This window comes from Lonchura striata, chromosome 2 (assembly GCF_046129695.1).
Source record: "Lonchura striata isolate bLonStr1 chromosome 2, bLonStr1.mat, whole genome shotgun sequence".
NCBI classification, from domain to species: Eukaryota; Metazoa; Chordata; class Aves; order Passeriformes; family Estrildidae; genus Lonchura; species Lonchura striata.
The window spans coordinates 60116659-60128938 of NC_134604.1; the positions used below are offsets into that span (position 1 = coordinate 60116659).

General features: G+C 38.7%; 1 protein-coding gene across 12 annotated transcripts in view; it reads right to left on the minus strand.

Moving 5' to 3' along the window:
- ENOX1 (ecto-NOX disulfide-thiol exchanger 1) overlaps positions 1-12280 on the minus strand; it is a 364143-nt gene that overhangs the window by 70917 nt on the left and 280946 nt on the right. For all 12 annotated transcript variants that reach the window (XM_077781387.1, XM_077781383.1, XM_077781384.1 and 9 more), the window contains one exon: positions 8819-9031. In XM_077781387.1, coding sequence (XP_077637513.1) covers positions 8819-9031 — 213 coding nt within the window. The remainder of the gene's footprint in view (positions 1-8818; positions 9032-12280) is intronic.

Below are 12280 nucleotides of genomic sequence, written 5' to 3' on the forward strand. Positions count from 1 at the left end.
GCTGGAAATATCACCCTGGGGAAGACTGCAGGTAATGCAAGGGATGGGTCCTAAAGTAAAGTGTACCACAGCTGGATACATAAGCAAAGGCCATTTATAGATTTGTATAATGAAGATACAGGTTCTGACAGCTGTGCAAAATACTTCATCACCCACTCCACTTTGTTTTTGATTTTGTTGGAGTTTTGTGTTTGGCTGTGTTTCTTTAAAAAAAAAACAAACTGTTTAAAATTCACAATTATCTGCAACTCTGTCAGAGAAATTTGGTCTGTGTGCTGCCCAGATGCCTGTAGGTTCCTTAAGACATGATGTTAAGACATAGCATGATAAAAGAGAAAACCATAGGCCTTCACTATTAGATCCCCAAATGCCACTTTTTTTGGACAGACTGAGAGACTGATGCCTGCAGTGATTTATCTCCCAAATGGTTTTGCTGTGTAGCAGTCAGCTTGCAAGGATGCCATTTCTCAACCTGCCCTTCTACCAAATAACTACATCTGCACTAGTGATCAAAACCAACCAGGGACCATTCTTGCTCCCTGAAACCAACAGGCACAACATGCTGAGTGTCCCTGCAGTGAAAGTGCTTCTCTTCCCAAAAAGATGTTTTTCTGGGAAACTACTTGGCCTGAATCAAACTCTAAATTGTATCATATTTTGTGGGAAAACACTGGCTGACTCAGAGCAACAACTTTCTAACAGCTGAACAGTATGGGCCAACCTGCCCTAGCTCAGCTTAATTTAATCTTGCAGACAGAGTCAGAGGGGTCATCCTTTACTAGCAGTCTGACCTTTTCTGCTCTCACCCTGGTACAGAGGTCTCAGCAGTGCAGACAGCAATTACAAGGCCTACCAGAGGAAGAAGGATGTTTTCCTCCTACCCTGGCTCACCTACCTGAATACTAGAATGTCCTCTCTCTAAATTATTTCTACCTTTTCCTTTGACTAGGCCTACAGCATTTGAGACCAGCAGGGTGTGTGTCTGGGTTCATGCTTGGTCCCTCTTCCTGCTCCACCTGACTCAGACTGGCCCGAGTCAATCTGCTTGTGTGGGTCATTAAGAGGCTGAGTGAATGGGCAGTGGTCCAAACCTGGGTGATGTAGGAAGACATACTTCTTTCTAATACAATAAGGAGATCCTTCCACAGACACAAAGAAAAAAAAGTATTTATACCACAACACTTACTATAACCCCTGCTCTTGTATGAATATTGAATCCCTGTGTCAGCAGTCATTGTTTTCCTTTCTCCTTTCAGCTAAGGAACCCAATGGGGAACAGTGAAAGAGGAGGCAGTATGCGGATACTAAAAGTGGCCAATTTAAGGATTCATACTGAAATCTGTGCAGTAACTTGTCTGAGGTATGTATATCAACACTTGCTAGTTCTAGAAATAGAATGCTCCCTGTTAAACTTTGAAATAAAAAAAACCCCACAATTTAATTAAAGAGAGTCCAGTTTGCCATGCAAGGTATTGCTAGAAAATCTATCTACAATTTAAGCTTTGAAAATCTTTTAAGTTATGAAACTGTGGTTTAATTTACAACAGAGAAACTGACAGCTTGGTGTAACTTCAAAGGCTGGCACTGTGCCATGTGATAAATCACTTGGACTCAACAAGACCACTTCACCTTCATGTCATTTCTCAATAAACAGGAGCCTGACATCAGACCAGCACAACACAGTAGGGCAAGTACAAATGCACAGTACCTGCTCTTTCAACATCATCATCTTACATTACTGAATGGACTTTATGGACCTTATGTTGACAACCAGAAAAAAAACCTAGAAAAACCTCAACTGCCCCCCACCAATTCAAAGGAAGATGAAGTGAATGGTGCTTTCTTCATCGGCTTGACAAGATTATAAACCATCCCCAAAGTACTGCAGTTAATTAGCTGTTCTTTCTTTTATTTATTGTTAGGCAGAGCTTTCTTCCTAGTTCTCAGATTTAAAAATAGCAAAAGTGGGAACTACCATTTTTGGTAAATCTGTCCAAAAAGAGAACACCAGAACACCCAGGGAACTCTGCAATGCAGGAACATCATAAATGATGTTAAGTCATTGCAGGTCCCATTAAGTGAAGCAATAATTATGCAGAAATCTTGCAGATTAAAATGTTCCTAAGAGATCAGGAGGGCAGTATTTTTTGGGGGGCATAATATGGTTTCTTTTGCTGTAGAAAAATGATAAAGATGTGAATAAGGAGGTTTCAACAGCCATAGCCTCTACTGGCAATCAAAATCAAAAATTGTCTCATGCACTTGAGGTGTGAAATTTACTTCTCCATCTGTTGCCATACCTTATGTTCTCTTGCCTGCCATGGCTTCCTCCTTCTAGATGCTCCTCGGTCTGCATTTGTGCTGCAAATGATCACAAGTCCTTCTGTATTTTTGTTCCTTCTGTGTGTGTCCATCTTTTTCTCCCATATAGTCTATCCCTTTCCAAAACACTTTTCTTGCCCCATAACATCTCTATCATCGTCATAAACTATAGCATTTATGAAAAATTCAGTGATTTGACATGAAGCATGTCTAGTGCACACTGAAGGGAGCAAGTATTTCAATCACTCATAGTTGCATAGGATTGTTCATGTTTATAAGGTTTATTCAATCATTTATAAGCAGTCTGAACAGCTTTAGATGTGCAGACCACACGGTATGCACAGCCAACTCATTCTTTTGGGTGAAACTACCTTTCCTTCCTTTCCTGATGTCTCTTCCCTCATCCTTTATTTCCATAGAATATTTACAGCTCAGTTCTGTGATGCATCAATCAGGCCCTTACCCCTGTCTCTACTCAGCAAGGCAAGTCAAAACAAGCACAGATTTCCATGTGCTCCTTTGCCTTGAACCTTGTGTCATCATCTAGGAGAAATGCAGATTTCAAGCAACTGGCATGAGTTGTCAAAATAGATTGAAATCTCTTGGAAGGCAGTGCTTTTAGTTTTCTGCAAAATACCATGCGTATTTAATGGACTACATAAAAAACCAACCAAACAATAAACTATTTGAAAAATAACAGAAGAGCTTCTGTTGAAATTCTGTCCATTCTTAAATTGATACCAAGATTTGTATTGAGTTTAGGTGGAGTGAAAGCTACAGACAATGGAAGGAATGCAGAAATTCAAAGAAAATGAAACACAGAAGTGAAATACTACAAATTGCAACCACAAACGGTTATACTGCCAAAAGAAAGGGAGGAACTACAAGATGCAAGGTAAAATAAAAATGGAGTCTTTCATCTCTATTCTCTGTCACTGCCACAGCATCCTGTACAGAAATGCTTTTGAGAATGTGTATATGAGATAGAAAATGTCATAGATAGAAGGACAACTGAGAAAGAGTAAAGAGATCCAGCTGAGCTTTACTGGACAAATTATCAATATAGAAACAAGCCAAGAGCACACTGACTAAATGAGCTAACAAAAGGAACTGGATGGATTGCAGAGGTTATTTTGTACTTAATTATTTTTTTCTTTTTTAGAAATGCATCAAGGTAGAAAGTAATAGTGGTAACTAATTACATGAATAATTAATGTTTGTATTATAGTGGCATTCTATGACACCAACTGAGAAATGGGCTGCACTGTAAAAACACATTATATGACTCAATCTCTTTCACAAAGAGCTTAATGGTGACCTAAAAATTGCACATAAAGTAAGCTCATATTTTTGAATTAGTCAGTGGCAAAGAAAAGAAAGACTGTAAGACTGGACAATTACAGAGCAGGAAAATCCTTTTAAAAGTTGTTATTAATGTGGAGCAATTCAAAGAATACTCTGGAAAGCATGATTGTATATAAAAAATATGACTGCTATGAGAATTTTAACCAGCATGCCTTTAATATCTTTAATATCTTTAATATGTAATGAAACCAGCTTAATTTTTGGTAGTATGAGAATACTAAAAAGTGGAAGGATTTTTGGGAGAAAGTACTGAAGTATAGAATTTAAAGAAAATCAGATGAGACAGTGATTTTACCAATCATCATTGTATCAATATAAATTCTATCTTTTGTAAAGCAAGAGAGCAACTTCTGAAGTGAACTTGTAAAGAGAAAAACAAAACTGATGCCAATCATTTTTTGAAGAGAACTCAAAAAGGATTTTTAATATTTTTCTTACTTTTTTTAACATTAAAAAAATGTGAAGGCATTGATAATGTTAAAACAGATTAAATCATATCCAGGGAGATCAGAAAATAAAAATGAAGACACCTGAAAGGAGGAGAATTTTATTCAGTCTATTGAGAATGCTTTTCCCTTTGGGATTATTTAAATACAATTTTTTTTCTTGGGGTGTAATTCATGTCAGATATCTACCAGCTATTTGATAAAAATATTTTATGTAATCTAACACACTGGAGTCCTTTAGTAGAAAGGAAAGGAAAACTCAAGGTGACAACTGTGAGAGTCCCAAAAAGGGGCACATGACACACAGCCTTCTCCCCAAACCTTTGATTCTTCCTAAACAGACATGCCTACTGAATCAGCTCAAAGTTGAATCTAGCTTCACTTCCTGTTTCACAAATAAGGGCTGAAGATGCTTAGCAACAGGCAAAGGAGGTAAACTGCATAATCTCATAATCCATAGAATCATAGAATGGTTTGGACTGGATTGGATTTTAAAGATCATCTGGTTTCAACCTCGAGCCACGGGCAGGGATAACTTCCACTAGACCAGGTTGCTCAGAGCCCCATCCAACCTGACCTTGAACACTGCCAGGGATAGGGCATCCACAGCTTCTCTGGGCAACCTGTGCCAGTGTCTCACCACTCTCACAGAATTTTTCTTCCTGATATCTAATCTAAACCGGTCCGCTTTCAGTTTAAAGTTATTCCCCCCTGTCCATGTTCATCCTGGACAATGACAAAGAATTTTTTCAGTGGTTAACCATTGGAACAGACTGCCCAGGACAGTGGTGAAGGTATCATCCCCAGCAGTGACTGAAGCTTAAGAAATGATTGGACATGGCACTTAGTGCTATGGTTTAGTTGGCATGGTGGTGTTCATTCAAAGGCAGGACTCGATCTTGGAGGTCTTTTCCAACCTTACTGATTCTGTAATTCTATGTCAAATATTCTGGCCAGGGGGCTCCCTGATAAAATCCACATTCCCACTGTTACCCACAGGCACACAAGCAACTGATTCATAGACTCTGATGGGGACTTGGTTTCAGAGTCCACTAAGTCCGTTAGTTTGCTAGTAAAATGAACAAAAATTATCAAATGATGGAGTGTCATAATCTGCTCAGTAACCAGCCATGGGAGACTTCATTGCACCATGTGTGTAACCTGTGAACTAGTATACTGGGACACTTCCATCACCTTGTGTGTCTTACTCTTTAGATATGAAATTAATTTTTGAATATGGAAATATTATTCACCTGTAGGTACCTTTTTCAGTGTTGTCAAGGAAGACAACATTAAATAGTCTGAAAACTCAGTAAGAGGTAGGCAAAGTTTACAGTGCAAGGAGAAGAGAGTCAGAGGAGGTAATTGCAGCTTTGGTGTAGTCTAAAAAAATACCAACAGCCCAACAGGAATATCTCTAGGGCCTCCATTTTCCTTCAACATGAGGATCAACCTCTGTAAATCTTAGAATGAAAAGGTGGTTTGTGAGGAAATGAAACAGAGATAAATTGAAAGTCAAGGGGCAGTGTCAAATGTAGCTAAGATGTGGAAGTAAACAGATGTCAAACCATGAATACAGACCTATCCAAAAATCCTTGAAAACAATCCATACTTTAAGCACAAATTCAAATCTAGAAAAACCAAGTAATTTAATAAAAAGAAGGAAGTGTATATTTTTCTCTCTTTATACCTTAAATAATTAAAGAAACACCATATCAAGGCTAAGACTCCTTGTAGCACTTAAATCAGGTGCTATAAATTTGTGGTGTGACAACATTAATACACTTTATTTCACAGATTATCTTGGCACAAGTACCTTGATGAGGTAATTAATTCACGTGCTGTGCAATTGACCCAAATTTTTAGGGGTAATCTGCTCAGTAATCTCCTAAATACCTCCAGGCACAAATTTGTAGCAGAGATTTCAACGCCTGTACTTCTTTATTAGTTAGGCCATAAGATGAAATGCTCTGGTCACATTAATCCTCATTAATAAAAAAGTATTTTCTACTGAGACCCACTAATACTGTGTGTGTGTGTGTGTGTGTGTGTGTGTGTGTGTTCCAGGTGAGTGAACTTGAAGCCAATTTTATTTCTTTTTCACTCTTCATAACATTAATTGCTGGCATTTTTATCTAACTCCAAGTTCTTCCCTTATGCTACACCCGTCTGTATCAATGCTGTACACAGCAAGTGGGATTAATCTGCTCTGAACAAGGCATGTGAAAAGTGGGACATCTGGTTCAGAGCTAGGCCCCCTGTGAATCCTCTATGGGCAGCAGAGAAAAAAAATGGCATATCCAAGGGATGATTCATCTTATTGGAAGAACACCATGAGGTCAGTTCGATGACTCATTCTGTGGAGATTCTTATTCTTCTCTTCTGACCGCAAAGAAAGCCCAGAATGGTCAGCTCTAAGTTGACATCTGAACTAGTTCATGGGAGAGGACTGCCACATGATATTTCTTAAATACTGTAATATTTATGTCAAATGGCCACACAGCTGCAGCATTACATTAGACTTTTGGATCCTTAACTGCAGAAGAGAAGAAGTGTGTTTCTGTCAGTCTATAGAATTTAATAGGCCACACACACCTGTTTTGGACACCTTGTATTTTCAAATTCTTCTTCATAAAGAATATTCCTCAGATCAATTCAAATACAGATCAATTCAAATTTCCTTGAAAAAGGGGAGCTCATTTCAAAATCTCCATGCTTAGTAACCGTAGGCATATGCATGTGTAAAGGAAAAACATTATCCATCTGTTCGCAGCACGTTTGCAAGGAATCTTAATAAGATATATTAATGCTAATAATGGTCAATGTTCATAATGTTTATAAAATAAACAATGGGGAACATATGGAAAGCTTCTGAAACTTGTAAAATCCACAGCGTAGCACCTTCCCTGAGGATGCTTTTTGCTGACCTTGTCCTCCTAGGCCATATCTGTCAGAAACTTTCTTCTTCCAGACTCTGCTTTTACTGTGGCACTAGGAAATTCACATTTTGAAGCCAGAGCTATTTCTGTTTTTTGTAAGTTCAGCATTCACCACATTACAGGAGCAAAACAGATAGCCAAAACTGCATATTTCCACCTGAAACTACAGGGATCTCTATTTCCAAGTGACAGATGTTCTACAACAGTTGGTGACAAATGGGCTAATTTAGACTGATTTAACTAAAGTTCAGCCTGCTGACAATGGGGAACTTTTTTTAATGCAGCTGAAGAAGGCATTTCTGAATGCTAGAGCTGGCTGCTGCACACAAAACTAGAGAGGCCCTGGTGTGAACTGAACAGCACGCCATGAGTGGTGCTTGCATCTCTGTGCCTCACACTGCCTTTTAGATGCTGAGACAGAAGACAACAATGCCTAGCAAATTACCAAGGGAATTAGCTAGTCTTTTAAATTTACCCTCTGAACATATGTCCACAGAAATAAAATGTCTTTGGCCTGGAATCTTTGTTTTTAAGTTCTGGCATCTAAACTCTTACATTAGGATATATGCCCTATGGTGAATTTGTCTTCTGAGATGATGAGCTCTCCATCACTTTTGCAGGAAGCTTTAGTGGCTGCTCTGCTAAGCCAGACAAGAGACAAGTCCACACAAGCTTATGTCTTCAACCCTAACTTTTATAGGATGTTCACTGAGGGACCAGAAATAAATTGCACAAAAGCCTTTAGGGCTTTTTTTAAATGTAAAGATTAGGGGGATGATTCAGAAATTACAATGTAACAACTTCAGTGTCCTCTATCTGGTAAATTATCTTGAGTTTTGTTCTCAACTGGCGCATTAGAGTTGGCTTCAGGCTTCACTTCTCTGAGTATCATCATGCCTCTTCCGTGAGGAGCCATTAGTAGACACGTTAAAAACCACCAACAATTAAATCAGTTTTCTTTCTCCTTTCTTCGTTGTCTTTTCTTTTTTCTTTTTCTCATATTCTCCTCTCCTCTCCTTTCCTTTCCTCTCCTCTCCCCTCCTCTCCTCTCTCCTGCCTTTGAAGAAAACTTCTAGGCAAGTATCCTAATCATTGTTTTATGAGGCAACCTCATTAGCGTAAGTTCATTGATTGTATTTCTGTACTAAGGAAATAGCTGCCAGCACTAGATATTTAAGACAGTTTATCTGTCCAATTAATACTGGCATTGTATCAGCTAACCAGTCCTGATGCCAGCAGCAGTACAGCATACTTTTCTACTGTGGAGGTGGCCTTTACCTGTAAGTATATCCCTACAAGTTACTGGATTCTACTGCCTTTTACCTAAACCCAGGTAAAAATATTACCTAATTGTGCTCTATTCTGTAATTGACCTAGTTAACTAGCTGCCACACACAGGCCACATATACCTTCTCTCAAAAGAAAACATGATCTTTTCTCAGAGCAGTGAGGCTTCTGCCTTGTCCATTCTTGAAGCGTTATGTCTACACAACGGTAGACATTGTGAATAGAGCACGTCTTCATCTATTAATAAAAAAAACTACTGAAACTTTGCTCACCTTGAATAATAAGTTCTTAGGAATGGTCCTTGATCCTCCAAACTGCCATAGAGTATGAAATAGGATGCGAAGTAGAGCATGACTGCATCGCAACTACTTACCCCCAAACAAACAAGCAAAATCATAAAACCACTACCACCACCACCACCATCACTACTACAACACTGACAAAAAGGGAGTTACTTACATTGAGTGAGGATCCCTGTTAAGGCATTTTTGAAACTCTCCTTGGCTTGCTCCATTTCTTGCTCGTGAGCCGCCTTTTCATTCATGAGCCGGCGGACGTGGCTGTTGGCCGACTGCACCATGGAATAGAACTGGTTTGCAGAGCGACGATTCACCTCGCCTCGCTCAATCCAGGTGAGCAGCACCGTGATGGCCTCGGAAAACTTGCTATCATCTAGAACAATCAAAGCACAGGTTTCAAATTGCAGGCATAAATATCCTGCTGAGAACACATTTTCTGCTCCATGTCACATTAAAATCACCATAAATCCTGCTTGCAGTATATCATTTTGGGCAACTTTTGTGTCCTTTGTTCTATCAGATGTAAGAGGCAAATACAGCCATGTGAAACTACATAAATCTTCCTTCAAGACTTGTCTTCTCCTCATTTTAATAGCTTTCTCACAACAAAAAGCAGCCTGCCCTCCTTCCCTGTGGCCTGAGTCTTCACTTTCGCAATGTCTCCCTAAAGTCGTTCAGTGATATGGAATGACCTTACAGCGGGAGTGAGGAGACCTCTGTGGTACTGAGGAAATGAAATGTGTCTGTGATAATCTGCTCAGCCAAAAGCTCAGTCTTGGAGCTTGGGCTCAGCCACAGTTCTGTCAGCAGATTTCATTAACATCATGTTGTTAATTAAGGAACAATGCTGAAGCTGAACAATTCCTCCTCAAAACACTGATTAATTACAAGGAACTGCTTTGAACAGGCAATGTGCCAGCATTAGTTTTGTATTATTTGTTTTCTACTATTTGTTTTATGTTTCACATTACATATATTTTTAAAGGATTCCAGATGAATTCAGGAAAACATCTGGATTACAGCTTCATTTTTGCCATTCAGGTAACGAAAGTTGTTTTTCTCTGCAGAAAGATTGCCAAAACTGAAGGCTAGATTTTATACACTCCCTCCCCAGGTAATCTTCTTTCCTCTGACAGTGCTCTCAGCTTCCTCAGAAGACTCTAAGCACAGCATCCATTACACTTCAGGCTTCATCAGGATTAAGAAGAAACATTTCTTTTTAAGTCCCATTTAGACTGAACTGCAAAAAAATATTATTACAAGAGTGTCTTCCTGTGGAACCATTTTTGTGCAATTTGATATCATTTTTTCACCAGGATTTTACTCAATAAAACTTCAATTTCCCAACAACTCATTTTAAACATCTCATCTAGTGCTTTTTGGTTATATTTCTGTATATATATTTTAGATGGCTCCTTTCTGTAGAAGAAGGTATATGGTTATGGCAGGAAGATGCAGGGTAGTCATAACCAAGAGACACTTAAAACAAAAACTGGAAAATATTAAACTGAGCCAACTGTGTTACAGGATACAGAAGCAGGTGACACAGTTTGTACCAGTCTGCTTTCCACATACGAAGAATAATGAAATACTAATTGTTGAGTGAAGATTTTGGCTTTTATTCTGAATCAATAATCACTTCCTTAAAAGGTGAGTAGACTAAAATACAGAGAGTACTAGTGACATGCTCTGTGCCCACAGCCTCTGAAGAAGAAATTTTTACATTGCCTGATCTTTAACATCTTATTAACTGAAACATGCTTTTAGCAACAGCAATAAGATTTGCTCTCCACAGCTGAATAGGCATGTTCACCCAAGATCCTCCAAGAAAAAAGTGCAACATAACACACAACACCTTCTCTGTGTACAATGGTGTATCTGTTATAAAACATTAATATGGTATTCATTATCACCATTCATTAATTTTCGCTGGACAGGAAGAGTCAGGTGGGTATCCTTTAATTTCATATTGTCTCCTTGGATTAGACTCCACTTCTGAGCTTTGCTGGGTACATTTGCAGCAGGAATGCATTAAGTGGCTCTGATGGGTGAGGTTGGCTGAATATAGACCCCTGAAATGCCAAATGTAAACAAGACTCATGCAAATCCTCTTCACTGCAAGAAAACACGAGGGTAAGTCTCTCCAAAATACTTGGGAAAAATCTTCAGCCTGCTAAGTTGCATGGAATTGGATGTCAAAGATGTAACACAGCCAAGAACTCACCCCTGAAACACGATGTTTATTATAATTACACTAGTAAATAAGAATAACCTGTAATGGTTTCTAGCAATGTTAGCATGTTTCCATGCATGAGGAAAATCAGCAGCACAGAAATATCCTCCCTTTTCCTTCTTTTAGTCTCTCCCCAATACTCATTTATGTGTTGTTTTGCTATAGAGATTTATGTTTTGCATATATCTCTATGAAATAAAACACCCTCCCCTTGTTTTGTTTTTATCAGTCACAGTGGGTGTCTGTAAGGGATGTTAGTAAACATATCATCCTTCTGCCACATAGATTCTACCCATTTAAAAGGACATGCTGAAAACCTCTTTTCATCACACTGTACTTCCAGTGAGCTGCAGAGGACTGTGGGACTGTTATAGTTAATTCACAGCTCTGCTCACAGAGCAGGAAAAAATCCTTTCATTGGTAAACATCAGCATCTTCATTGATTACATAATTAGAAGTTACATTCAAAAATGCTAGAGGGTAATATATGCACAACAGGAGCACATTAGTTAATAAAATCTTTTCTCTACAGTTTTAAAATTTATGTCACCTTAATTTCTAACTTTTATATTCTTGAGCTCACTTAGCGACTGGTGTAAGGTAACTCACTGTGAATCCATTTTTTTCCATTCAGAATACTTTCTTAGCTATGAGAGATTGCCTTAGAAAATCTGATTGTTCATTTCTTTTTTAGTTAGTAGATAAATAGTAGAAGAAATGCAGCAATGGAATCTAATTTAAACAGAGCGTGAACTGCCTTATGATTGCAGACATTTATTTAAAAAAAAATAAAACAAAACTCCTAATTCTGCTCAAAATTATTCCCTCATGGTAGGATGCACATAATTATACACTGTTTAAAAACACACTCTTCAAATAAATTCCTTTATATAAGACATGTTCCCATATGTAATTGTTCTTTTAAAATAAGCATGCAGCAAATTATTTCTTTCTCCTAGAGCTTTTTCCTCCTCCAAGTCACATCATATTCTAAGCAAATAAGGCAGGTTTTATCAGTCCTGTTTTCGCTGTCTGTTAAACAGTGAGGTGAACTGTGCCCCAGAAGTGCCTGCTTCCCTCAAGCAGCTGCAAAGGGAGCCTGGGCTGGCCTGCTCCTGTATTGACATCCCTGCAACAGGCACACCTTTGGTTGGAGTAATCCCAACCATTCCACAAGGGCACCTGCTGCAAGCACCTGCACCCCTGCATGTCCCTGTAAAGGGCAGCTCCAACACAAGCTCTGACAATGTTGTGTCATTTGAAGATTTCTCATCCATCCAGGATGGCTTGCCAGGTCTCCATCGATAGAGATTTCCAGGTGCTGCCAGACTCAATCACAGGGTACTAGAGATAAGATATTTCAAATTCCTCTTATATCAACTACAGATA